This window comes from Erythrolamprus reginae, chromosome Z, assembly GCF_031021105.1.
Source record: "Erythrolamprus reginae isolate rEryReg1 chromosome Z, rEryReg1.hap1, whole genome shotgun sequence".
NCBI lineage: Eukaryota > Metazoa > Chordata > Lepidosauria > Squamata > Dipsadidae > Erythrolamprus > Erythrolamprus reginae.
In genome coordinates, this window is record NC_091963.1 from 43035648 (window position 1) to 43062130 (window position 26483).

The 26483-nt window shown below is 39.2% G+C and overlaps 1 protein-coding gene across 3 annotated transcripts in view; it reads left to right on the forward strand.

Moving 5' to 3' along the window:
• Nucleotides 1-631: 631 nt before the first annotated feature.
• Nucleotides 632-26483, forward strand: part of DNAH11 (dynein axonemal heavy chain 11) — a 213708-nt gene continuing 187856 nt past the window's right edge. For all 3 annotated transcript variants that reach the window (XM_070727462.1, XM_070727463.1, XM_070727464.1), the window contains exons 1-8: nt 632-1093; nt 3983-4123; nt 13368-13564; nt 15919-16108; nt 20040-20139; nt 20996-21207; nt 22470-22703; nt 25430-25597. In XM_070727462.1, the coding sequence (XP_070583563.1) occupies nt 860-1093; nt 3983-4123; nt 13368-13564; nt 15919-16108; nt 20040-20139; nt 20996-21207; nt 22470-22703; nt 25430-25597 (1476 nt within the window). In that variant the 5' untranslated portion in view covers nt 632-859. The remainder of the gene's footprint in view (nt 1094-3982; nt 4124-13367; nt 13565-15918; nt 16109-20039; nt 20140-20995; nt 21208-22469; nt 22704-25429; nt 25598-26483) is intronic.

Below are 26483 nucleotides of genomic sequence, written 5' to 3' on the forward strand. Positions count from 1 at the left end.
CAGTAGGATGGGGATTGTTTGAATCTCAGGAGGAAGAGTTTTCCAGAGAGAAGGCACTGTTACAGAGAAGATGTAGTATTTAATTGAAAGAAGCTGGAGCACACCGCAAAATCAGACTATGCATAAAATATAATTTAATTTTAATATTCCCAGCTCCGTGAATGGGGAAAATGTTGCGAAAAATCACCTGACGGCAACTTGTGCCTTATGGGGGGAAATTATTTAGGATTCATGGGTTTTGGTACTCATTGCACCTGCTGGAACCAATTAACACCGAGTACTGAAATGCCATTATAGATAAGTGAAAACAGATCATATTTTAAGTCATACTGTATTTATGCAGATATATTGAAAATTCAAAAGGATTCACACATTTTTAAGCACGACATTGCATTTTGCCACTTCATCAAAAGCTTAACTGCATTCCCTTCCCCGACTTTTTTTTTTTTTTAGGGCTGGTGTTTCCTTTATCAAAAAAGAGTGGCTCTAATTGGCTAAAAGCAGTGATTTGTTTTCCTTCAACCGCAACTTCGGGTGGCCTGCGTGTGACTTAGTTGGTCCCCGGGGCAACAGGACGCGGCTGTCGCCGCGGTAATGGAGGGAAACTGAAGGAAACTCCTGCGCTGGTCTTGGAGGAAAAAAAAGAAGACTCGTGTGGGAGGGGCGGTCGCGCGCAGCGGAGGTAGGTGAGCTGTCCGGAGTCAGACTTCGGAGGACAGGAGAGAAAGCCAAGGTGTAATTAAGGCGTCAAAGCGTCCGGAAGGGATCCCAAAGGTACGAGGCGCAAAAGGGCCCCCGCGATAAGCTTCGTTGTAAGGAGTTTCACTCGACTCTCCCGCTTGTATTGCTCCGGCTGGCCATGGAAGACGAAGAAGATGAGACAGTGCAGGAAAAAAGTTTTGCTGAGGACGAGCGTGTGCAGTTCGTTGGCCTTCGTCTGGCCCATTTGTTAAGGCTCAAAGAAGACAAATGGAGCAAGTTTCTGGAAGAGGAACCAAACCAAAAGCTCGTGACGGACTTTTTAGAGAGTAATCGTCCGGCTTTCTTGGCCTTCTACATCTCTGTAGCCGGAGGATTGACTGTGGAGACAAAGGTAAAAGGAGGGAATGTAGCTACTGTTCTTAAACTAGTTTTTCGGTTTCTGTTTGGGGGCTATTTCGGCATCCAATCACATGGATTTAAAAGGGCGGAGGAATGGGGAACTTAATAAATAAGCAAATGCATAAATTCACTTGCAGGCACTAGCTACTGAATAATGGGATATAATGTCCCTACAATTAGAAGGGCAATTACTTCTCCCTATGAAAGACAAATTATCACTGATCGGACACTGCTAGACTTGTTGGTGTGGACTTGTCCACTTGCAATCTTTCTTTTACAGTAACAATAGGTAATAAGTAGAAGATTCTTTTGTGGGAATCCCTCCTAAAATATTATCTCTTATTTGTTTGATGTATTTAACCTCAATCCCTTGAACTCTACTGAAAATAAATCATATACAGTATTTTTATTTGGTTATTTTAATGTTATAATTTCTTGATAGTAAAACAATCCCAGTTTCCCCAATTATGGTACATTCAAACCTTTAGCCCAATCAACTTTCTCAAATTTTTCCACCTTTAAACAAAACAGTTCATATCTAATTGTTTTGGAACATTTTGTAAGACTGCTTGCTGTGGCTTTCCTATTACACATAATTCAGGGCAAGATTTTAAACAATTTGTTTAGGTTGGTATTGGCATTAGATTACATTGATTACATAAATTCAGAGTGCACAAAATTCAAAGAAATGAAATTCAAAGAAGTGGGATCGCTATGATTTTTGAATAGGTAAAACCAATCAGTGTCCAATAAATTTATTAACCCGGTTTGCGTTTTACATTTAAGTTGTTTATTCCAAAGGTCAGTCTCAAAAAGTTTTATTCTACTATCACTTCCCCATATTCTGTACAATTCTTTATACTAGAAGTTGTGGTTCATTAGAAAGTTATTACTTTACAGCATTAGTTAGTTTATAGAGTAAAATTACTTAAATAATTAAAATGACAAATTTCCCAGTTTGGTCTGCAAAAAGATAAAAGGTATTGCTAGCTTCTTGCAGTTATATTGAGACAAAAAGTTGAAAATCAGATGTTCTTTATGTTATGATTAAATGTCATGCTTTTTAAAAAGCCAAGAAAATTTCTGGATACCCCACAATCATTTTAGTTACCCTTGATTAGTTCAACTTTGGAATTTAAAATTCCTTGATTTTTGTGCCTAGCATATTAAATCTTTCTCTTCCTTAGAACAGACAATTTCCATCCATTTTCCCACTTTCTCCTTTTAGAGAAGGTGGTGGAAATAGTGATTTAGTGCAACTCCGGAACATCCTGAATGAAATTGATTATTTGGGCCCTTTTAGGCAGGGGTCAAGCCTGATTATGGGACAGATACAGCATTGATCCTGCTTGTGGAATGATCTTTGGCAAAAGTAGGGTGGGGATAATGAATCCATCCTTGCTTTCCATGACTTTTTGTCAGATTTTGGGACCATCAAGTATGGTATCCTTTTGGATGGCAGAATATTGTGCTGGTCACACAGTATTGCATGGCCACTCCCTAGTGAGATGCCACAGGCCTTTCTCATTTTTAACATCTACATGAAACCACTGGATGAGGTCACCCAACACTATGGGATGCTGTACCATCACTATGTAGATGACATTTAGGCTTATATCTCCAACTGTGGTGATCAAAGTGACACTATGGCTTCACAGTGCCTAGAGACTGCAAGGGTCTGGATATGAGTCAATAGGCTTCAGCTGAATCCTGGTAAAGTAGAACAACTGTGGGTGTAGGAATCCAGTTTTTTATTATCTTTAGTTCTGGATGGGTTGCACTACCCCAGAGAGACCTAGTGTGAAATCTAAGGGTTCTTGTAGATGCCTGGTCGAAAAGCAATATACTTTGCATGGGGCTACCTTAGAAGAACATGCAATAGGTTCAGCTGGTGTAGTTAGTGGCGTGGATAGTTCAGAGGGCCCCTAAGATGATATATATAATACGACAGTTGCATGTTACCAGTTTGCATCTAGGTCCAATTCAAGGTGTTGGATATTATATATAAATAATGATTAGCCTGCCTCACTCACTCACTCCAGGAGAAGTAGCTTCCTGTATGCACTTGTACCCAACAGCACCCGTTTTGTAAGCCCTACACTAGTCCCACAAAGTTCAAATTGTATGGGGCCAAAATCTTTGGATTTTTTTAAGAGCTAAAGGAGTTTAAGGCATCTACCACCACCACCACTCCTCTCACAAGATTCCACTTGTAATGAAATGTTTGGATGATCTTCAGGAACAAAGAAAAGAAATGTTCCCTAGAAAACTGACAAGAGAGGCAAGATCCTACAGTAACTTAACAATCAAGAAGGCATGTCATAATGGGTCAAGCAGTTTAAAATGGTTACAGTTAAATAGTGAAGTTAAAGTTTAAGCAGTTAAAGATTATATGAAACAATTCTGCTAATTCTATAATAAGTAGGTTAATTCATCTAGTTGGGCTTCCTGTCTGGTTATCTGAGAGGTCTGATATCAGTCTTTCAAATCTAAAAGTACCTGAGTCTTTTCTAAGTTTCTTTCTCTGACCATTAAGCCACTGTAGGTTCTCCCTCTCTCTTATCTGATTGTTTCCTAGGCAGCATCTCTTCCCCTCATTCTTCAAGGTCATTCAGACATTTCATTACACACCTTGATTTTAGTTAACAAGATCTACAGCACTTGGACCGACTATGAATATAACAATAAATCAGCCATTGTCCCACCTCCAATCTGTGAAAATATAAAATTCTAGTGTCTCATGTAGCATGAATCATTTTCTTTCTAGAGTAAATAACTGAAGGTACTGGCCAGAGCTATAATGTAAAACAACAGCGATGCAGTGGGATAAGTCATGGGTTTATTTTCATTATTATTAGAACTATGTCTCTTTCTGATTTAGATACCAAGTGTTATAAAACATAAACTTGTATGGGTTATGAAGACTGAAAATTGCATTGGAACAGAGAACTACAAGGAAGACCTCAGATTGTCAGAATTGTCTGGGATACCCTTGGAGCATGTAATGGTGTTCTTAGAGAAGGTACTGTTTGTTTGCTTTGTTTTGTTTACAGTTAGCATTTACAGACCATGTTTTCTGTAGAAGCTCAAGGTAGTACAGATAAGGATCTCCCTTCATTTTATTCTGTGAAATAGATTGCTGGGAGTCAAAATTTGGCCCAACATCAAGCAGTGAATTTCAGTATTTAGCAAGGACTGAAATCTAGATTCCCTTTTTAATCATTATTTCAAAGGATTTCTATTTTTTAAAATCTTAATTTTTATATAGAGTGCAAAAGTACTTTGGAGTAGTCTTGTACTCTATATATTTAGTACAGTACTAGACAAATAACTATAAAGTTAGTTTAAAGAAACTTTAAAAAGAACATAGTTATTTTGCAATATGTTATTGTCACATCTGTTTTATTAGACATATTGTGAAAAAGGTTCTTTTTTGGGGAATACTAGATTTCTAATTTCTGAAAATATTTTCATTTAAAAAAAAATAGTCTATGGAAACTCTTGTTTAGCAGCATTATAAAGACAGCATTTATAATGACGAGAATTATGGTAAAAAGATTTTCTTTTAATATGTTGAATTCTGTAGACCACTGAAAGACACAATGATGAAATCAGCAAGTTCTTTTTCAGTCTGACTGGATGGTGGGGAATGCAAGGTTATTTGCATTCTTTTAGCAAGTTGTTAAGGTCACCTGCAAGTTTGTCTATGTCATCAGGGTTAACTGAATAGTTCAAATGCGTGTGGAGCCTTCTTGGAACTGTTGAAAGGATTGCGTTGTAGACTTAAGATAGATGATGTCATATCCCTTCCCCTTTGTTGAGAGAGAGCTGTTCAATTTTGACATAGGTCACCGATGGCGAACCTTTTTTTCCTTGGGTGCCGAAAAAGTGTGCGTGTGCGCTATCACCCATGCGTGAGTGCCCACACCCATAATTCAATACCTGGGGAGGCCGAAAACAGCCTTTCCCGCCCCCTAGAGGCCCTCTGGAGGCTGGAAACGGCCTGTTTCCCAAATTCTGGTGGGCCCAGTAGGCTCGTGTTTTACCCTCCTCAGTCTCCAAAGGCTTCCCTGGAGTTGGGGGAGGGTAAAACCGCTCTTCCCACTCCCCTGGAGGTTCTCTGGAAGCCAAAGACGCCCTCCCAGAGCCTCTGCCTGAGCCAAAAATCATCTGGCTGGCACACAAATGCATGTTGGAGTTGAACTAGGAAAACGGCTCGTGTGCCAGCAGATATGGCTCCGTGTGCCCCCTGTAGCACCCGTGCCATAGGTTCACCATCACTGAGATAGATGGTCTCTTTGATCCCTCTTTCAAACCAACAGTTCTCTCTGTCCAAAATGTGGACTTTGCTGTTTTCAAAAGAGTGGCTTTTGCCTTCTAAATGCAAATGGACTGCTGAATCTAGTCCTGATGGGTTTGTCCTCTTAGGTTGTAATATGTATTTATGAAGTGTTTGTTTTGTTTCCGCAGTGTACAATGTTTTATGCTTGAGGTGGACAATCTCCTACCTGATAGAATTTTTGGATTTAAAGTGTGTATGTGTGTTGTATTGGCTAAAACTCCTGAGCTTTTCTATTATTCCTGCAATGTATAGAATGATAAAATTGCTTCTCTTTCACTCTGCTGCCCCAGCTGCTCAATTAACAGTTTATAGTTCTCTTCATGCAGTAAATGCAGTATATAAATGCTGAAAAAAGTAAGATAGGGAGTAAATCAATACTTAGTTATGGAAAGTTAAACAGCTTAGTGCTAGTCATAGTCTCCCAGTGCAACCTGCTATACTTACAAGGATAGTGGAGGGAAAATGGAAGAATGCTATGTACATGGCTTTGAACTTCTGCAGGAAGTTAATAATTCCCCACAGAGTATTTTGAAAACTGGGACAAATTATACCACTCCTAGGAAAAGAGGGAAGCTAGGATTATGAGTTAGCAAGAATGTTGGAAATATTTTAAAAATTAATTATTATCTTGTTTTATACTCCAAGAAAGATAATGGAAAAAGAAGTAATCAAATGTAAATAAGTAAACTGGATAATCCATCATGTACTTGTTTCTATGTTTTATGTTTTGTATTTGTATGTTTTGTTTTTAACTATATTATAAATAAAAGCCTTTTTTATATATAAAAAAGATATAGGATGATAGTATAGTGTTGTCACTAGTTAATATGCTTTGAAAGTATTGATTACTGTCAGACTATAGGGTAAAACACATATTCACATGATTAACAAAAGTTTTTTTGAAGCTTCTATAAACAGAGTGGAACATTTCTAGAAGATATGGACTTTAGTTGCTATCTGTAATGTACATTTTTTGATGTGTGTGTGTGTGTGAGATATATATATCTCCCTTAATTTTCAAATTCAGCAAAATAAACGTGACATATATATGTCACGTGTTTTTTTGCTGAATTTGAAAATTAAGGGAGACTAGGATAGATCTATTTCGGCCTTCTTTTGGCCTCATCAGCTAGCCATACCCACTGGGACTTGAACCTGCAACCTTTGCCTTGTAAGGCAGAGAATTATCCTCTAGGCCAGCGTTTCCCAACCGGTGTGCCGCGGCACACTAGTGTGCTGCAAGACACAGCCAGGTGTGCCGCCAAGCTCCTAGGGAAAAAGGAGAGCTTAAGGAGAGCCCTGCCCAGCTGGAGATTCCCTGGCAGCACCAGGTAGAAGCCGGCAATGCAGCACCCTTTTCCAGTGCCGCGCAAGGAGCTGGGCGTTGGAGTTTGGGTTGGGAAGCGATGAAAGTGCGGAGGCCGGCGCCGCAGCTGCCCCCACCCCCCAGTGCCTCCGTTCCCCTCGCGCCCCTGGCTTCTCGCCGCTGACGCCCGCCCACCCACCCGCCCGCTCGATCTGCCCCTTTCTCCAGCTCCTCCGGCGAGCGCTCGGAGAAAACCTTCTCACAGCGGAGGTTGGAGAAGTTTCTTTGGAACGTCGGGGGTGCGTGCGCGCGCGCGCCCTATCCCCCAGCCAGCCTACCCGGAAAAGCTTTGCCGGCCTCCGCAGAGAAGGAAGAGAGAGAACAAGAGAGAGAAAGAAAGGAAGAGAGAGAAAGAGATAGCAAGAGAGACAGAATGAGAGAGAGAGAGAAAGAAAAAGAAAGAGACAGCAAGAGGGGGGAAGGAGGGAGAGAGAAAGAGAGCCAAAGAGAGAGGAAGGAAGGAAGAGAGAAAGAAAGAAAGAGATAGCAAGAGAGACAGAAAGAGAGAGAGAAAGAGAAAGAAAGAAAGAGACAGCAAGAGGGGCGAAGGAGGGAGAGAGAAAGAGCAAAAGAGAGAGGAAGGAAGAGAGAAAGAAAGGAAAGAAAGAAAGAAAGACAGCAAGAGGGGGGAAGGAGGGAGAGAGAAAGAGCAAAAGAGAGAGGAAGAAAGGGAGAAAGAAAGGGATGGAGAGAGAGAGAAAGAGGAAGGGAGAGAAAGAGGGAGGGAGAGAGAAATAGAGCGAAAGGGAGAAAGAGAGATTTTTTTTGTCCAAACTTTTTTGCGCCCCCCCCCCCCTCAATGTTCCCCAGGATTTTGAAAATGTGAATAATGTGCCGCGGCTCAAAAAAGGTTGGGAAACACTGCTCTAGGTTACAGTATCCAATTCCTTCAGCTCTACACCAGGGAAGGGTTACATATTTTTGTGTCGAATCACCCTGGTGTATTGAAGGAACATCACAGCTCCTTATTTGCTTCTCGGCCCAATCCACGGCCATTTCCAAGACAGTTAATTTTATTGATAGCCAACAATTCTATCTATATGTGTCACATGTTTTTTTTTCTGAATTTGAAAATTAAGGGAGACCAGAATAGATCTATTTCGGCCTTATTTTGGCCTCATCAGCTAGCCATATCCACTGGGTATATACACTGTGTTTCCCTGAAAATAAGACCCTGTCTTATATTTTTTGGAATGCTGAAATAAGTGCTTGACCTTGTTGCCATGTACTCAAAAGCCCGATTGGGCTTATTATGTGTGTGTGTGTGTGTGTGTGTGTGTGTGTGCCTGCCTGCCTACCTGCCTCTGTCTGTCTGTATATATATTTATATATGTATATATGTGTGTACATGTGTATGTATATTTGTGTGTATGCATACAAGATCATAATAAAAGTTTGCCTACTTAGCGACCTAATGCAACATTAATATTGCATACTAATTAGAGCCAAGAACTCCCCCTCTCAAGTATTTTCATCATGATTTACCTATTTTGTTGTTTTAAGAGTTACATATTTAAAAAATCCTTTAGCTTGGCAATCTGTTGTGTACCAGTTTATTTATTCTTAATTGACATAATATTTGAAAATAACATCACATCAGAAATTGTGCTAATAATATGTAGAGTATTATCTGCAAGCACATTGTGTGTAGCAGGATGGCATCTATGTGACATACTTGAGATTTCTGATTTTATTTTTGAGTACTCCTTTGGTCTTACCTTACTTCTAAATTGCATATTTATTTAGAGTACAATTTGTTCTCAAGCTGACGTAAGTTTGCATTTATCACTATGGAAGGTGTATTGCAACAAACAAACTTTTGGAATGTTATAGTTACAGATCTATAACACTCTAACTGAAGTCTAACTGAAACTGTTTGATTGGTATATGACACAGAGATCAAACATTTCACAATTCAAATGTGCTTGATCAAATGTTTAACATTTCTGATGATCATTGAAGAACAATCTTGTAGTAGAGACAAAATAATTTTAAAAACATAATTCAATTTGTACTAGTATTAGGCTTAATCAGTAGTGGGTTCCTGCCGGTACAGCTAATTGCCACTGATCCACATGGGCCGAAACAAAAAACTCGCTGAAATACGCGCGCATGTGCTTCCCCATATGAGATTTGGTTCCCTGCACAGGTGCAGGAAGCAAAATTTCACTCGAATGCACACTTGCGCACCAGAGCCGCAGAGCTGCGGCAATTAGCCATACCGGCGGTAGTAGCCCACTACTGGGCTTAATATTTACAGTTCTTAATTTAACTCTCTCTTTTTTTGACAGAGTATCAGTATCAGACATCAAAACCAATGTAAGGAAGTTGTTGAATTAATTAGAAAGCTAATTATTTAGAATCTATTACTTCATAAGCTCATTCAAATTTCATTTAAAATTTAGATTTAAAATTTCATTTAAAATTTAGAAAAATTAATAGCTGTTCATATAATTAATTTGAATCTTAGCTGGTATCATGGAATTTGCATGGCAAATAAAATACAGCTTATTCCTCTAGTTTGAATCCTAAAACTGGCTGGGTCTCAAGGAAGGTGTTCCTCTCTCTGAGATATGCCCAGTCGGGTTTCAGGTATGGCACCAGCCATGACCCCAGGGAAGGAGGGGGAAGAATGGCTATTATAGACCAGAAGACCTTGCACCTGAGATAGTTGGCTATGAGTCTCTCCTCATGAAATTGGACCTAGGAGTTCAGGTGGGCTTGTTGCTCACATACCTGCCTCCTAGTTGCATGAAACAGCCCTGCCTGCGCTACTCAAGGAGGTAGATGGGTTAGCGGTCGAGTTCCCTAGATTGATCATCTTGGGGGATCTCAATGTACCATCACTTGGTGAATCCTCAGAGTTGGTGCAAGAGCTCATGGCTTTCATGGCAACCATGGACCTGACCCAAGTAATACAAGGTCCAACTCAAGAGAGGGGGCACACACCGGACATGGTGTTTCTCTTGGGGCAGTTGAGTAATGATCTGAATTTAAGGGGCTTAGACATCTTGCCTTTGTCAGGGTCAGATTATTTTCTACTATAACTTGATTTTAGAGCTCCTATCCTTCCTTGCAGGGAGGTGGAACTGATTAGGTGGTTCTGCCCCAGATGCCTAATGGACCCTGAGAGCTTTTAGAGAGTGCTTGGGGAAATACCGGATTTGCTTATATACAATTCATCAGAGTCCCTGGTAACAGCCTGGAATACAGCTGCAACAGGGACTAGAAACCAGATTGCACCTTTGTGATCTCTCTGTAGCAGTAGAGTGCTCCTTGGTTCAGCAAGGAGCTCAATGGGATGAAACGCCAGAAGAGATATCTAGAGGAATGTTGGAGGGCCAGTAAATCTAGATCTGACCAAACACTGGTAAGATCTTATATTAAGACTTAATCAAGTGGTATCAAGGCAGCAAAATGCTCACATGTTGCTGCCTTGATTGCATATGCAAAATCCCACCCAGTTGCCTTGTTTAGGGGGACTCGCTCCCTCCTAAACATGAGGGGAGTGGAGGAACCCTTACAGGGCAAAGCTGAGGACTTTAATAGGTTTTTTGCTGATAAAATCGCTCCGATCCAGATAGACCTAGTCTCTGACTGAGCAGTTTCAACTGAGGTGACAGGGACCCATCTTAGTCCAGTTGTATGAGAAGAGTTTGAACTGGTGACACCTTATGAAGTGGATAACAGCTGTGAGCTCCTCCACCTATTTATTGGACCTGTGTCCCTCCTGGCTGGTTTTGATCAGCAAGGAGGTGACATGAGGCTGGATCCAGGTGGTGGTCAATGCTTCATTGATGAAGGAGTCCTTCCCATCTCCCTTAAAAGGGGCAGTGGTGCTTTCCCTCCTCAAAAAGCCTTTACGGTGGTTCTCCTACCTCTGCTCAGTCACAGTCAGTGTTGGTAGGGGTTCAGAAATTGGCCCCTGGGCCCCTCCTTTGTGGGAAGCCTCAGAAGTTGGTTCTTTCCTCCCTGCTGTTTAATATCTACATGAAACAGCTGGGTGAGATCATCCGATAACAAGGGGTGAGTTACCAAGAATTTACAGATGACACCTAGCTGTACATCTCCACCCTGTGTCAATTCAGTGAAGAAGTGGAAGTGATGTGCCAGTGCCTGTGAGGGTCTGGATAGGTGTTAACAGGCTTAAACTCAACCCTGACAAGACAGTGTGGCTGTGGGACTTGCCTCCCAGGGACAATTCTATCTGTCCGTCAGTTACTCGGGGGGGATCTTTATTCCCCTCAGAGACAGTCTGCAACTTGGGAGTCCTCGTTGACCCATAGCTGAGCCTTGAACAATATCTCTCAACTATGGCAAGGGGGCATTTGCATAGGTTCTTCTAGTGCACCAGTTGCAGCCCTATTTGGACAGGGAGTTTCTACTCACAGTCACTCATGCCCGTATCATCTTGCAGCTCGATTATTGTAATGCTCTCTATATGGGGCTACCTTTAAAGAATGTTTGGAGACTGCAGTTAGTCCAAAACACAGCTGCGTTAGCAGTCATGAGCCTAGCGAGGCATAACCATGTTTTACCATCACTCCATGAGCTGCATTGGTTGCCGATTGGTCTTTAAATGCCATTTAAAGTGTTAGTTATAACTTATAAAGCCCTACATGGCTTAGGACCAGATTACTTATGGGACTGCATACTGCCTCATATATCCCAGCAAACAGTTAAAGTCCACAGAGTTGGCCTTCTCTGGGTCCCATCAGCCAAGCAATGCCAAAAAAGGGCCTTCTCTGTGACAGCTCCAACCCTTTAGAATCACCTCCCTCCAGAGATTCGTGCTGCCTCCAGCCTCTGGCCTTTTGTAAGGCCCTAAAAACACATCTTTGCCAGCAGGCCTGGGGCCTCATGCTCCAGCCAACAGTATGATCAATGATTGTGAATGAATGTTAGTTGAATGTTTTTATTACCTGGGAATAAAATAATTAAATAAATAGATAGATAAATAAAATGTACAGCATGAAATTCAATTTAAGAGACACACTGCACACTGCATACAACCCGCCATTACTCCAGTCTGTGCAGGACTATGAGGCTGCCCAGTCCATATCACCCCACTCACCTGCTGGCCACCACCCTTTGGCTGAGCACAGAACTTACCTTCACAAGCCCTGTGGGCTGGAAATGGAAGGTAAAGCCTCTCTCTTCCTTCATCTCCTCTCTCTCTCTCTTTTGCTTTCTTTCTCTCTCACTCACTCTCTCTCTCTCTTGCTTTCTTTATCTTTCTCTCTCTCCCTCCTTCTCTTCTTCTCTCTCTATTCCTCACCCCTTTAACTTATCAAGTTATTCCTCACCCCTTTAACTTATCAAGTTAAAATACCACCGAACAATCTGGAGTAGAAAATGTGTCAATTTTAACAGTAACCTCCAGTAAAAGAACCTGCGAGCGGCACTTGAAGTAGTAGACGGTCTCCTCGCTTTCCCAGATGGTGGCCAGCAGTGAGCCCAGGAAGTGGCCCAGCCGGTCCGGGTCGCCCGCCTGCAGCAGCGCCTTGCACAAGCACGAGACCTGCTTGACCGAGAAGCGTGGCAGGATGGCGGGTGCAGGAGGAGGAGGAGAAGCCGCTGCCAAAGCCACTGCTACCACCACTGCCACTGTAGTCGCCACTGCAGGAGGAGCCATGCTGGGCTCCGAAGTTGGCAAAAGTTTGTGTAGCTCCTCTGCAGATGCAAGGCTCAGCAGGAAGGAGGCCATGTTCGGGCGCGGGAGTCTGGTCCCAATCTTCTGCGGTCAGAGGGGAGGTGGGCACGCGTGACGGCAACCCCACACAGAGCCAGAGAGGCCGGGGGTTTCTCCCCCGCCGACAGCTGGGGAGGAGCGGATCCAGCTCCTGTGCGCAGGCTTTGAAAAGGCTGTGCCGTCTTTGGAATTTGCTGCGCTACAGCACACTGCGCAGGTTAGAGGGAACAGTGACAGTAATCCCTCACTACTTCGCGGTCCATCTTTCACGGATTCGCTACTTCACAGGTTTTTCAAAGGGGGCTTAAATCCATTAAAAATTTTAAATCATTAAAATTCATTAATTACTCTATTAAAGAAACTGGCAGGATATCACATGTAGTTCCAGCTGAGAAACATTATAGAATGACTGTTTAATGCAAAGGGTGAGTTTTAAAAGTCCAAATACTCGTTAAATGCATTAAATATATATTTCCTTTACTTTGTGGAAATTCGTTTTTCACGAGTGGTCTTGGAATGCATCCCCCGTGAAAAACAAGGGATCACTGTACTGTACTTCGAAGCCACAAGTTTATCATTGTATGTCTGTATATAAGAAAAAAAACAGAATACAAATGAACAAAGGTAAGTCTTTTTGGTGTTAAGTTATAAAATACCTAATGCAATAATATCCTATTTTTAAATAGTCTTCCTGTGAGTTATCAATGCATAATATTTCATTTTAAAAATTAACATAATTGTTTGAGGTTGTTTATGAAAGAAAATCTAGTTTATGTGAAATATAATAATAAAACTTAAACAGGACTTCAAAAAGAAGGTTTTAAGGATTATTTATATCACTGACATCTTGTTTTTTCTGCTACCAGGTTGTAGTTCCTGTTCTTTCCAGTAAAAAAAATAATGGATCTTGGCCACATGTTATTTCCCAGGATATGGAGCGGCATATAGAGATAATTAAAAATAAGACCTATGTTATGAATGGAATTGTGTCTGGGAAAATTCTTCTTCCTCTTCCAACAATTGCAACAAAGACTGATTTGCAGGATATATGCACTGAAAATAAGTAAGGAGTGTACTTATATGTGTGTGTGGGGGTGTGTGGGGGGGTGTAATGGAATGTGGGAATGTCTTTGGGAATACCTAGGAAACAAACAGACTAAAGAAACAGGAGCCCTCCAGTGGCTTAATAGAGAAAGAGACTTGGGATCGACCTGGTTTAATGGATCAAGCAGTTAAAATGTAAGCAGGAAATTTGTGCATGCAAAATTTCAAGATTCTGTTAATATAACATTACAAGAAGGTAGAAATAATTCATCTAAAACAGAATCATAAGGCTGGAAGGGACCTTGGAGATCCTCTAGTCCAACCCCCTGTTCAAGGTAGGAGCTTTAATTGACTCCCAATCAAATAGTTTGTTCTGCTTTTGAAAGTCTCAGTGCATCCATTACTCCAGGAGGCAAGCTGGAGACTAATCGTTCTCACTGTCAGAAAATTCCTCCTTATTTCTAGATTGGATCTCTTTTTAATGAGCTCCCAGCCATTACCATATTTTTAGAGTATAAGACGCACCTTTTTCCTCCCTAAAAAAGCATGAAAATTCAGGTGCGTCTTATACTCTGAATGCAGGTTTTTTTAAATGCTTTTCTTTCCCCAGCCCTAACTAGGTGCTAACGATCTTCCTAGCTCTTATCTTGCAAGTTCTTTCATTGTTACTGTCCGTGGAGAATGTTTTCCAAGTTCTAAATCTTTGCAGTTTTTTCATTACTTTAATTTGCTCCAAGTAAATTTCTTCTCAGCCCTAAACAGGTGCTAAAAATGTTCCCAGCTCTTACTGTTTGAAAGTTCTTTCATTGTTACTCTCTTCTAAGAATGTTTTCCAAGCCCTGTCTTTGCAGTTTTTGTCATTGCTCTAACTTGCTCCAAATGTTTCTTTCTCGCCCTAACAAGGTGCTAATGATGTTCCCAGCTTGCAAGCTCTTTCACTCTCTTTTACTCTCTGTCAATAATGTTTTCCAAATCTGTCTTTGTAGTGTTTTTTTACTGCTGTATTTGCTCCAAATGTTTCTTCCCAGACCTACCAGGTGCTAACAATGTTCTCAGTTCTTACAGGCTTGCAAGATATTTCAAATGAGAGCATATGCACCAAGACAAATTCCTTGTGTGACTAATCACACTTGGACAATAAAGAATTCTATTCTATTGTTACTCTCAGCTAAGAATGTTTTCCAAGCCCTAAGTCTTTGCAAGTTTTTTTTCCATTGCTCTAACTTGCTCCAAATGTTTATTTCCAACCCTAACCAGATGCTCACAATGTTCCCAGTTCTTACCTGCTTGCATTGTTATTCTCTGCGAATAATGTTTTCCAAGCCCTAAGTCTTTGCCGGGTTTTTTCATTGCTCTACTTGCTCAGAATTTTTCTTTCCAGTCCTAACCAGGTTCTAACAATGTTCCCAGCTCTTACTGGCTTGCAAGGTCTTTCATTGTTACTCTCTCCAAATAAGCCCTAACCAGGGGATAAAATAATGTGCTGAAACTGACCAGGCTAAGGACGCTAGCCAGATGAATATCTGGTAAGCAGATTCTTTTCCCTATTTTCTTCCCCCAAAATTAAGTATTTCTGGTATTTCTTGTCTGGTACCTTAGAGATTAAATCAATTCACCAAATAGAATCCTAGTTGATTGGAGTGGTAATCAGCCTTGATGCCTTGAAATATCACAAGTAAATAAGAAAATATTTCTATACTAATCCAATGAATGCAACATTAATAATGCTTCATTTTAATGGTTAGATTATTAAAAAAAATAAGAAAACTTTGTAGACTATGATATAATTAGAAAATTTTAGTATCGTTTGCTTCTTCTCAGTGTCAAATTTTGGATACATAAGTGGGAATGTGCAGTTATACCTACCCTTTCTTTAGCCAGGGTGGCAGAATTCCTCGTTGACTTATTCTTTGATCAAAACCAGTGCATTTCTTGTTATATTTTTATAAGAATAATAAAAATAGGGCTATATTGAGAATAAATAAAAAGAAAGCCTTTGTTATATGAAAGAATGGCTTGACTACAGAGTTTTTATATCCACATCACAAATCCAATTGTCAGAAGACCTTGACTTTTAGCTTGATTTTCAAAGTGCCCTTCTAATGTTAATATCACCTCAGAACATATACTTTATTTATTACTGCAAACAAAAATTATCTTTATTCAGTGAACTTTTAAAGAAGAAAACATTGAAAATTGTTTAATTTGTCAGTTAAACATGTAATTTGTCAAATTATGTTAAGCAATACCATCTGTCATCAGATCAGAACCAAATAATAAAAGTGCAGCCAAAATATAGAGCAATTAGTTTAAGGGTAACTTTAAGTATCTCTAAGCACGGAAAACCCATCCTTTATTCTTCCTATTTTTCAGGGAAAGTTCCGAGATAAGGTCAGTACTTCATGAAATAGAATCAATGGTTATCAAGTGGTCACATCAAATAAAAGATATTTTAGAAAGGAATACAGCTAAACCACCTTTTAACCAGGTTCACCCAGATCCTGAGGGTGAACTTAAGTTTTGGAAAGAAAAAAAAGACAATCTCTTGTGTATATATGATCAAGTAAGTAGCTTCTACTCCAATGATAGTTTGTGGCTATTTTTCAATAATATGTGCTGGAAGGGAAAGTGAACATATTAATTTCTAACCAACAGATGGAGCATCAGATACAAATTGGTCTAACAATGGTTAAGAACATTCTATAAATTAATTTTCTCTTTTTATTGCAGCATACTTAAATTTGTACATAGCCTCACAATGTATTTATGAATAAATTATATATACATTTAAAAACTGCTTCAGTCAGGGTGATTCTAAGCAATGTGCAAAAGCAAGAATAGTAAATAATAATTATAATAAATAACTGATATAAAATAAACAACTTTATAAATAATTATGATTAAAAATATATTCTTGGCACCAGGAGTTCTACAACACCAGTAGCAGCACAGTTTTGATAATTTTATAGTAGGCATGGTCAGCTGCTGCGGCAACACAGAGTTCTCCATGCTCTGCACGGGAACCCCGAATCCCTGTCGTCCAGGGTTGTTGATTCCAGTGGAATCAGATCAGATCCTCTCTGAAAGGGAGGTGAAGAGGGGATTTAGTCAACAATCTGTTTTGGGGTCAGTATACCCCACAGAGAGCTGGCTTGAAGCCTTCACCAGCGGCAGTGTGAAATTGGCTTTTTAGACGACCTAGCTGCAGAGACTGCATTAGAGAATGATTGAATTGGAATGTTGAATGACATTTGGGAAGGAACAATAACTAAGTGTTGTGCTGGAGGATGAAAAGAAAAAGAGCCTAAGGTCATGGTAAGCTATTTTACTGTGGAAAAACCTTTTAGAATTTTTTACTATTGATTAACAAAGAAAAGATGAAGAAAAGGTGGGGGAAGCAACTAATTAGCTATTGGAAGTGTTCAATTAACACTGAGGACTTTGAAAGCTACAATAAAAACCATGATAATGAAATTTATTTTTATTATTGTTATTATTTTATTATTATTATTATTCATTATTATTATTATTATTATTATTAATTAGATATGTATGTGGCCCCTCTCCGTAGACTTACTAAAAATTACTAAAAATTAGGACTTAGGACGGAGTGGCTGTGAATTTTGCCTCCAAGGACAATTCCATCTGTCCATCCATTATCCTAGTGGAGTGAGTTATTGACCCCCTCAGAGAGGGTCTGCAACTTGGGCATCCTCCTTGATCCACAGCTGACTTTAGAACATCACCTTTCGACTGTGGCAAGGAGGGTGTTTGACCAGGTTCGCCTGGTGCACCAGTTGCAGCCCTATTTGGACAGGGAGTCACTGCTCACAGTCATTCATGCCCTTATCACCTTGAGGTTTGACTATTGCAACGCCCTCTACATGGGGCTACCTCTGAAAAGTGTTCGGAAACTTCAGATTGTGCAGAATGCAGCCGCGCAAGCAGTGATGGGTCTTACCAGATATACCCATGTTTTGTCAACATTCCGTGGCCTGCATTGGTTGCTGATTGGTTTCTGGACACAATTTAAAGTGTTGGAGATGACATATAAAGTCCTACATGGCATCGGACCAGATTACATGCAGGACTGCCTTCTGCCGCATAAATCCCAGGGGCCGATCAGGTCCCACAGAGTTGGCCGTCTCCAGATTGTTCTGTCTGGGTTCCCCCAGACCTCAACACCAACTGGAAAAAACAGTCAGACACTCTGGTAAAAGCCAAAAGTATTTTATAACTGGAAAAAATAAGCACAGAGGAAAACCTGTTCTTCCCAACAGACAGGATATAATACGGTACAGCAGGGTCCTGATGTCCAGACAATACAGCAAGCTTCTTGCTGGCACACCCCCCCAAGGTTTCAATAGTCAAAGGCACAAACCAGGATTCCAAGACGTCAAAGTTCACAGTCAGGTCCCACGACTCTCAAAGATAAAACTCCACAAGCCAGGAAGGGTGGGTCTGCCTTTTAGCCTTTCCCAAGAGCACCACACCCAAATCCAGCTGTTGCCACTTTAATGCTGAAAGTATTTAGCCAATTGATTCCGTCTCTGAGTAGCTCTTCGTTGTCGCAGATCAATTATGGCTTGTGCACTTTCCTCTAAGGAATCCAGGCTGCTTGCTGGGGAGAGCTCCCCCTGGTGGGACTCTGGCTGTCCTCCCTCTTCTTCAGCCTGGGATTCCTCCTCCTCGTCTGTCTGCACCTCCTGTTCCTCAGCCTCTCCCTCTGAGCTGGAAACCGACAGAAGGTCAGCCGTTCCCGGAGGGGCCTCAGACGGAACCACAACACAGATAATGGGTTTTAGTCATAGTTTTGATTATTAGATTTGTACCTATATTGTTTTTATTGTTGTTGTGAGACGTCCCGAGTCTCCGGAGAGGGGCGGCATACAAGTCTAATTAATAATAATAATAATAATAATAATAATAATAATAATAATAATAATAATTATTATTATTATTATTATTATTATTATTATTATTATTATTATTATTATTATTATTATTATTATTATTATTAAATGAACTTCCAAAAAAAAGAGACCAAGAAAGCTATATTATATACTAAAAATGATCCTTGAATATAGAATAGATTAAAGTAACATTTTTCAGGCTGTTGGAAAAATACTAGTAGACAGCTGGAAAAAAGATGCTTCTTCAGATAAGGCAGAGATGGAAATGGAGATTCAGAAGTTAATGTATATCTAGATGATCTTCAAAGAATTTTTTCCCCTAGTATTAATTTCCTAGTCAATATTCATAAACATCCTATCTGTTCTATACATTAAAACATAGCATTAGCACTAGCACGTAGACTTATATACTGCTTTACAATCCTCGCTAAGTGGTTTACAGAGTCAGCATATTATCCCCAACAATCTGGGTCCACATTTTACTGACCTTGGAAGTATGAAAGGCTGAGTCAACCTTGAGCTGGTGATGAGATTTGAACCGCTGACCTTCAGATCTACAAGTCAGCTTCAGTGGCCTGCAGTACAGCACTCTACCTGCTGCGCCACCCCGGCTCATTGAAAAACTCACCCAATGCCTTATCATGTTGAATAAGTGAATGGCCACTACAGTTTTCTGCATTGGGGATGATAGATTTGAAATAATAGGTAATGGACAGATAATTATGGAGAAGAATCTCTCTAGGTGGTTGCCAAGAGCCAAAAACAATTTGATAACTCATTATCAATTAACTACTATTCTCAGTTGTATTCTAGAAATTGGCTAGAAATATTATCATTCCAGACATTTCTGAACATGTAGCATGGATTAATTGGCTTCAGTTCATCTAGTGCAGGGTGCCAATGCACAGCCCACAGGCCGGATGTGTCACTCCCTTGTCACACCCACACCCGGTTTAGCAAAGGGGGGAAAGTCACAATATGTCATGTGACGACTCCATGACAGCACAAGTTTGACATCCCTGATCTAGTGGCTTTCAGCCATACAGTATGGCACAGATAAGAATCTTAACTGAAATTTCTTTGAATATTAGTCTTTATACTTATAGAGATAGAAATACAATTGATTGTCCTTTATGAAAGTTAGGATGTAGATTTCCTCATATATTCCATGAATGCTCAAATCAGTTACCAGTAGTTGATTGCAATCAAACTGTCTGGTTCATGCTAGGACTTGAATAATTTTGATAAAACTAATTATGTCCACAGGGGCTAAAACAGGTGAAATTGCATGCTTAATTAATTGATCAATTGACAAATAAGACTTGCAGGAGCAAGAATTAATGCAATAACAATCACTCAACCTTTTTGAGGGGAAAATAAAGCCTTTGTGGCCATTTCCAACTATTTCTGTTTGAGAATAGTCAAAGACTTGAGCATGCTAAAATGACTGAGTTTTCATTTTAGATTTGTGTTGAGCCATTTATGAAATATGATTGTTTGACCTTTTCAGAGTCTTTTTAAAATTCATATTGTCATGTGGCAAATATAAATATATTTATTAAATCTCTCTTAAAACTCCAGCTTAAGAGCCCTACTATCCAAAAATTGATTGGAATCTTAAATATCAAGAAGAGCAGTTATTATCCAACTTTTCAGGATATTTATAAGGATGTAGAAAATGGTAAAGTTTATTTGAAATAAATTTATATTTTATATAAATGTATAAAATGTATCAAATCCATATTCTTTTTTACTGTATCACAATAATTTTGTATGAAAATATTGCTTTGGGAGATACTCTCATTAAGTCAGTCTTATGCAATATGCCACACTTCACTATGTTGCATTTAGTTATTTCCCTATATACATATAAAATTAAATTAACATACAATGTTTCTTGTAAACACTATTTTGAAGCTGTTACTTGCAGGCAATCTATTTCTAACATTAAAATGGTTTTAAAAATTTTGTCTCATTTTTACATATTAATTACATGAAATGTCAATGGAAAATCATTAAAATACATGTTATTTTTATAAGATACTCTGTTCCAAAAGCAGATGATTCATTTTCATATTGCTCTTATTAAGCAGAACATTACATCATTGTCTTTTCTTTTTCTTTTTTTCAATTTGAAAAAAAAAGTACACTAGTTTACAGCTGCAAGTTAACCTTTCATCAGGAAAACTGCATTTAAAATTTTGAATGCATTGTCATATAATGTTTGGCAAGCAGTTGGGCCAACTACCAAACTTGCATTATCAGAAGAAAAAATATGGAGGTCTTTGGTTGTACCAATAGGACAGTCTTTATGATTCCAGTTTAACAGGATGCAGACAATTTTATTTTCCTGTCTCCTTATGTTACTGGAACATAGACCCTAATTGTCTCTGAATAACATCTATGACCAAGTTGATTACTATCCTTAGAAGATCATAATTTTCTTTTAAAAGTGAGTATAGATAAGTACACTACATACTCTAGATTGTTTAGGCAAATACACTACAAAGCATTTTAATTCTTTCTTTCTTCTATAGCACTTATTGAAGCTGAAGATATTGAATTGTATCTTAAAAGTTTAGAAAGATATATTCAGTTTTTTGAAGAGAGTGAATTTCCAGAGATACATATTTTGATTCCTCCTCTGTTTCATACCATCTGTCTGATCTGGAGTCATTCCAAATTTTATAACGTGCCAGCACGAATCATATCTCTACTGCAGGAATTCTGCAATCTGTTCATTCATCAGGTAATAACATTTTAAGTACAAATAAATTGAATGCAATGCACCCTATTTTTATATGAAATTGCCTGAGAATTAAAGTCAAGGAAGGAGCTTTACTTAAACATATCCTTGCTTTTAGAGATCTATGCGTACAGCACAGTAGTGGATTTTAAAACCCTTTATTACTGGTTTACGAGCGCATCCTGGGCAGGGGGCCGGAGCCTCAAACAGCCAGCACTAACAGTTCTTAGAACCGGGCTGAACTGGGAGCAACTCACCGCTGGTACAGCGCCTAGAAAAGGGCTTTCCCCTACATTGTTGACAGTATCTACTTGTTTAAGAGTTCTATCCAGCCTACACTTCCTAGACACCTGCAAGGTTGGAGAAGTAAAGAAATGTGCATTATGATACATACTATGTAATTTAGGAACTTGGTTTAATGATGAGAAACATAAGGATGGCGAGCATGAAAGATGAAAGACTAGAAACTTCAGATCGTGCAGAATGCAGCTGCGAGAGCAGTCATGGGCTTACCTAGGTATGCCCATGTTTCACCAACACTCTGCAGTCTGCATTGGTTGCCGATCAACTTCCGGTCACAATTCAAAGTGTTGGTTATGACCTTTAAAGCCCTTCATGGCACTGGACCAGAATATCTCTGAGACCGCCTGCTGCCGCACGAATCCCAGCGACCGATTAGGTCCCACAGAGTGGGCCTTCTCCGGGTCCCGTCAACTAAACAGTGTCGATTGGCGGGCCCCAGGGGAAGAGCCTTCTCTGTGGTGGCCCCGACCCTCTGGAACCAACTCCCCCCCGGAGATTAGAACTGCTCCTACCTCCTTGCCTTTCGTAGGCTCCTTAAGACCCACCTTTGGCGTCAGGCATGGGGGAACTGAGACATCTCCCCCGGGCATATACAATTTATGAATGGTATGTTTGTATGTATGTGTGTTTAGAAAATGGGGTCTTTTAAATATTTTTAAATAGTAATTTAGATTTGTTGTAAATTGTTTTCACTTTGTTGTGAGCCGCCCCGAGTCTGCGGAGAGGGGCGGCATACAAATCTAAATAATAAATAAATAAATAAAATAAAACTGGCAAAATGAAATTGAAATCTATTTCATCACTTTTTTGTGATAGATGTTTAAAATTATTCTTTCCGATTTTAGGATGAATTATAACCAGGTATTTTAAGAAGTATACGAATAATAATGCATTGTTGCATTAGCCATTTATATTTTATATAGATACATATATACATCTGATTGCATTATTCTTCACCCTAGGCTACATTGTATCTTTCACCAGAGGATATTATGAAAAGAGAAGCAGAAGAAACTTTGGAACAAGTACAAAGTGCTCTTAAGACTTTAAGAAGTTTTAAGGATGCTTTTTTTAACGAAAGAAAACAAATGGCAACTTATTTCACTAGCAGTCAAGAAGTTAGATTTTGGGATTTTAAACCACAGATGGTATTTGGCAGATTTGATATGTTTTTAAATCGCCTGGAGAAAATAGAGGTACTATTTATCTTTCTATCCACTAAAACTACTGTTGGAATACATTTCTGAAAAATTATGTGGAATTTTCTGTAACAATAACTTAGCAACCTTTACACAATAGCAAGGGAGAAACAGAGAAAGAGAAGAAAAATGATTTACAATTACAACTCCCAAATTTATAAATTATCTGTATATATTTTCTTTTAGTGCTAGAGTCAGGGCTTTTTTGAAAAAGTCCATTAATACTCCTCCACTCGAAATAGAATACCCTATGAGACTAGACTTTCAATCCTGGGCCTAGAAAGTTTAGAACTAAGATGCCTTAAACAAGATCTAAGTATTGCCCACAAGATCATATGCTGCAATATCCTGCCTGTTGGCGACTACTTTAGCTTCAACCACAACAACACAAGAGCACACAACAGATTTAAACTTAATTTTAACCGCTCCAAACTTGACTGTAAAAAATATGACTTCAGTAACTGAGTTGTCGAAGCGTGGAACTCATTACTGGACTCCATAGTGTCATCCCCAAACCCCCAACACTTTACCCTTAGATTATCTACGGTTGACCTATCCAGATTCCTAAGAGATCAGTAAGGGGTGAGTACAAGTGCACTAGAGTGCCTTCCGTCCCCTGTCCTATGCTCTCCTATATCTCCTATACCTTTCTTCTATTCCTATATCTCTTCTTCTATTCTTTCATTGATATGTTATACAGTGATACCTCATCTTACAAACGCCTCGTCATACAAACTTTTCGAGATACAAACCTGGGGATTTAAGATTTTTTTGCCTCTTCTTACAAACTATTTTCACCTTACAAACCCACCACCGCTGCTGGGATGCCCCGCCTACGGACTTCCATTGCCAGCGAAGCACCCGTTTTTGCACTGCTGGGATTCCCCTGAGGCTCCCCTCCATGGGAAACCCCACCTCCGGACTTCCGTTGCCAGTGAAGCGCTTGTCTTTGCAATGTTGGGATTCCCCTGCTGGGATTCCCCTGCAGCATCGCAAAAACACAGAAGTCCGAAGGTGGGGTCTCCTATGGAGGGGAACCTCAGGGGTATCCTAGCAGCGCAAAAATGGGCGCTTCGGCTGGCAAAAGGGGTGAATTTTGGGCTTGCACGCATTAATCGCTTTTCCATTGATTCCTATGGGAAACATTGTTTCGTCTTACAAACTTTTCACCTTAAGAACCTCGTCCCGGAACCAATTAAATTTGTAAGACAAGGTATCACTGTATTACTTTATCCTATTTTCTATTATTTCTTAGATATATTTTACTATTGAGTATCTCCTCTATAACCTTCATCATGTATTTTACTATGTGTATATAGATATATACCCACTAAAACCGTCATTGTGTATTGGACAAAATAAATAAATAAATAAATAAATAAATAAATAAATAAATAGCAAAAGTATTAGTGTTACATAGGGTGTAGCTTTCTTTAATTAAATGTTATTTTTATGATATCTTTACCACCTTGAGTTATTCGTAAAAATAAGTAAAGAATGGATCCCAATAAACAAACAAACAAACAAACAAACAAATCAGTGAATAAACCAATGAATGAATAAATAAAATTAATACATAAATAAATAGTTTCTAAGCTGATTCAGGGGTCATGTGGCTGGCATGAGTAAATGCCAAAGGCACATGGGACACTATTACCTTCCCATCAGGATGGTCCCTATTTTTCTACTTACATTTTTACATGTTTTCAAACTGCTAGATTGGCAGAAGCTGGGACAAGTAACGGGAGCTCATTCTGTTACGTGATGCTAGGGATTAGAACCCCAAACTGCTGACCTTTCTGATTGATAAGCTCAACATCTTAGCCACTAAACCCCCACATTCCTAGAAGATCTTAGGTGGACACAAAATGCAGAAGATGCAACAGGGTTCATAAAAGCTTGATGGATAACAGGTTAAAGAGTTCTTCCCTAGGACTGTCCTCTGCCCAGTTTTATTTCACCATCATGCATACATATACCTTCCATGTTGTATCCTGTTTGTAGGAGAAATCTTGTCGGATTTGATCCCATACAGCCAGAATTATAGAACAATTTCTTAAAGCCAAAGTAATGGTGATTAATAATAATAATAAGCCCTGCACAGCAAGCATTTAGCCATTGATGCCAGAATGATTCTATTCTATCCCAGGAAGTCACGCAGATTTATATGATCCTGGTCAAAAACCAATTTAAAAAATGTGATGGTAGTCCCATTCAAGGTTCAAAGAAAAGGCTCAAAGCATTCTAGGCAGGTATCAAAGACTTTGTTTCAGAATATGACAATCAGGTTCTTGGCTACAAAATAAACTGGCACTCTGCCATTTAATCCTGTACATAACTTTAAGACACCCTTGCAGATTTTAAAGTCTGAATATTGATTTGTCAGGATCTAAGGTTGTAAAATTGGTACTGGAGAAGACTCGTTTTTCTAACACTTGAGGTTTAGAACCTGGTATCTCAGATCAGACTCACTTCTTTGATTTTGTTCTAAAGAATGCGCTCTCTCTTTTTATTTATTCTGTAATTTCCATCTCCCCTATACACAAAGATAAGCTGTAATAATCAAGTTCAGAGATCAGAAAACGGAAATGTAGTAGTTGCCTTCTAAACGACACATTTATTCCAATTTATGAACCAATCGACATGGGTCAAAATATTGCGTACTTCAGTAGGAGATAAACTCATTAAATGAGTATTGCTAATGATTATTTTTATCTTTTCAGAATATTTTTGTTACCATGCTTGAGTTTGAAAAGTTGGAGAAACTAGAATTTGGTGGAATCAAAGGAAAAAGTTTAAATGCTCAAATATGCAAATTGAACGAAGAATTTATTGAGTCTTGTAACACTTTTAAAGAGAAAACGTATGACCCCTTAGACTACAACAATATGGTAATCTCTCATGTAGCATATTGTTTGTGCCATTTTTTTTAAATTTAAGAAAGTCAAGTTGTGAGATATATTGTAAAAATAAAGTTGATTATATTTAAAAACACAAGAAAAAGTGTGAAGAATTTGAACTTGGAAATTCCTATCAAGCTGAGCTTGAATTTCTTAACTACCTATTTCTGCTGTTTATTGAAGAACAGTCTTTCTCTATTTGATGCCAGTGTTATAATCCAATATTTTTCAGATAATGGAAGATTACTTAAACTTTTAATAGCATTTTCTGTTAATAAAAGGGGGGAATTTTCCCTGAGCAGCATTGGTGGGTTTCTCCTAAGCCTGACTCTAAGAACTGGTAGCACCAGTGGCTGGAGGCTATGCTCACCCACCCAAGAATGCTTTTGCGCATACGCAGAAGCATTGCACATGTGTGCAAACTGGTAGCAAAGGATTTGAAACCCTCTACTACGTATTTCATAGCCCATATACTACCATAACTCCAATTTCTATTATACATAAAACTCACATATAATATTCTGCCAATTGCAATTTTGATGTTATGGCCTATACTACCCAATGTTTCTCTCTACCTTCTAGTGCCAAATATTATACCTTGAATCCAGAGGTAGGGGTAGGATGGGTTTCAGTCACAATCAATCTGCACTGGGCTTCCAAGTTCACTGCACCCAGTTGATGGGGCAAATGATCTTCCCAAAATGCAGGTTTGCACTACACAAGCTTCTCGTGGTGTCCCAATCTTCCCTTTTATCTCTTTTAAAAGGTCAATACATCGGATTGCAACTTTGATTGAAATTGTTTTTTTTCTTCTCTAATGTAATTATTGGATTGCATTTACATATTCAGGAAAATCACTTCTGTGATCCAAAGTTTT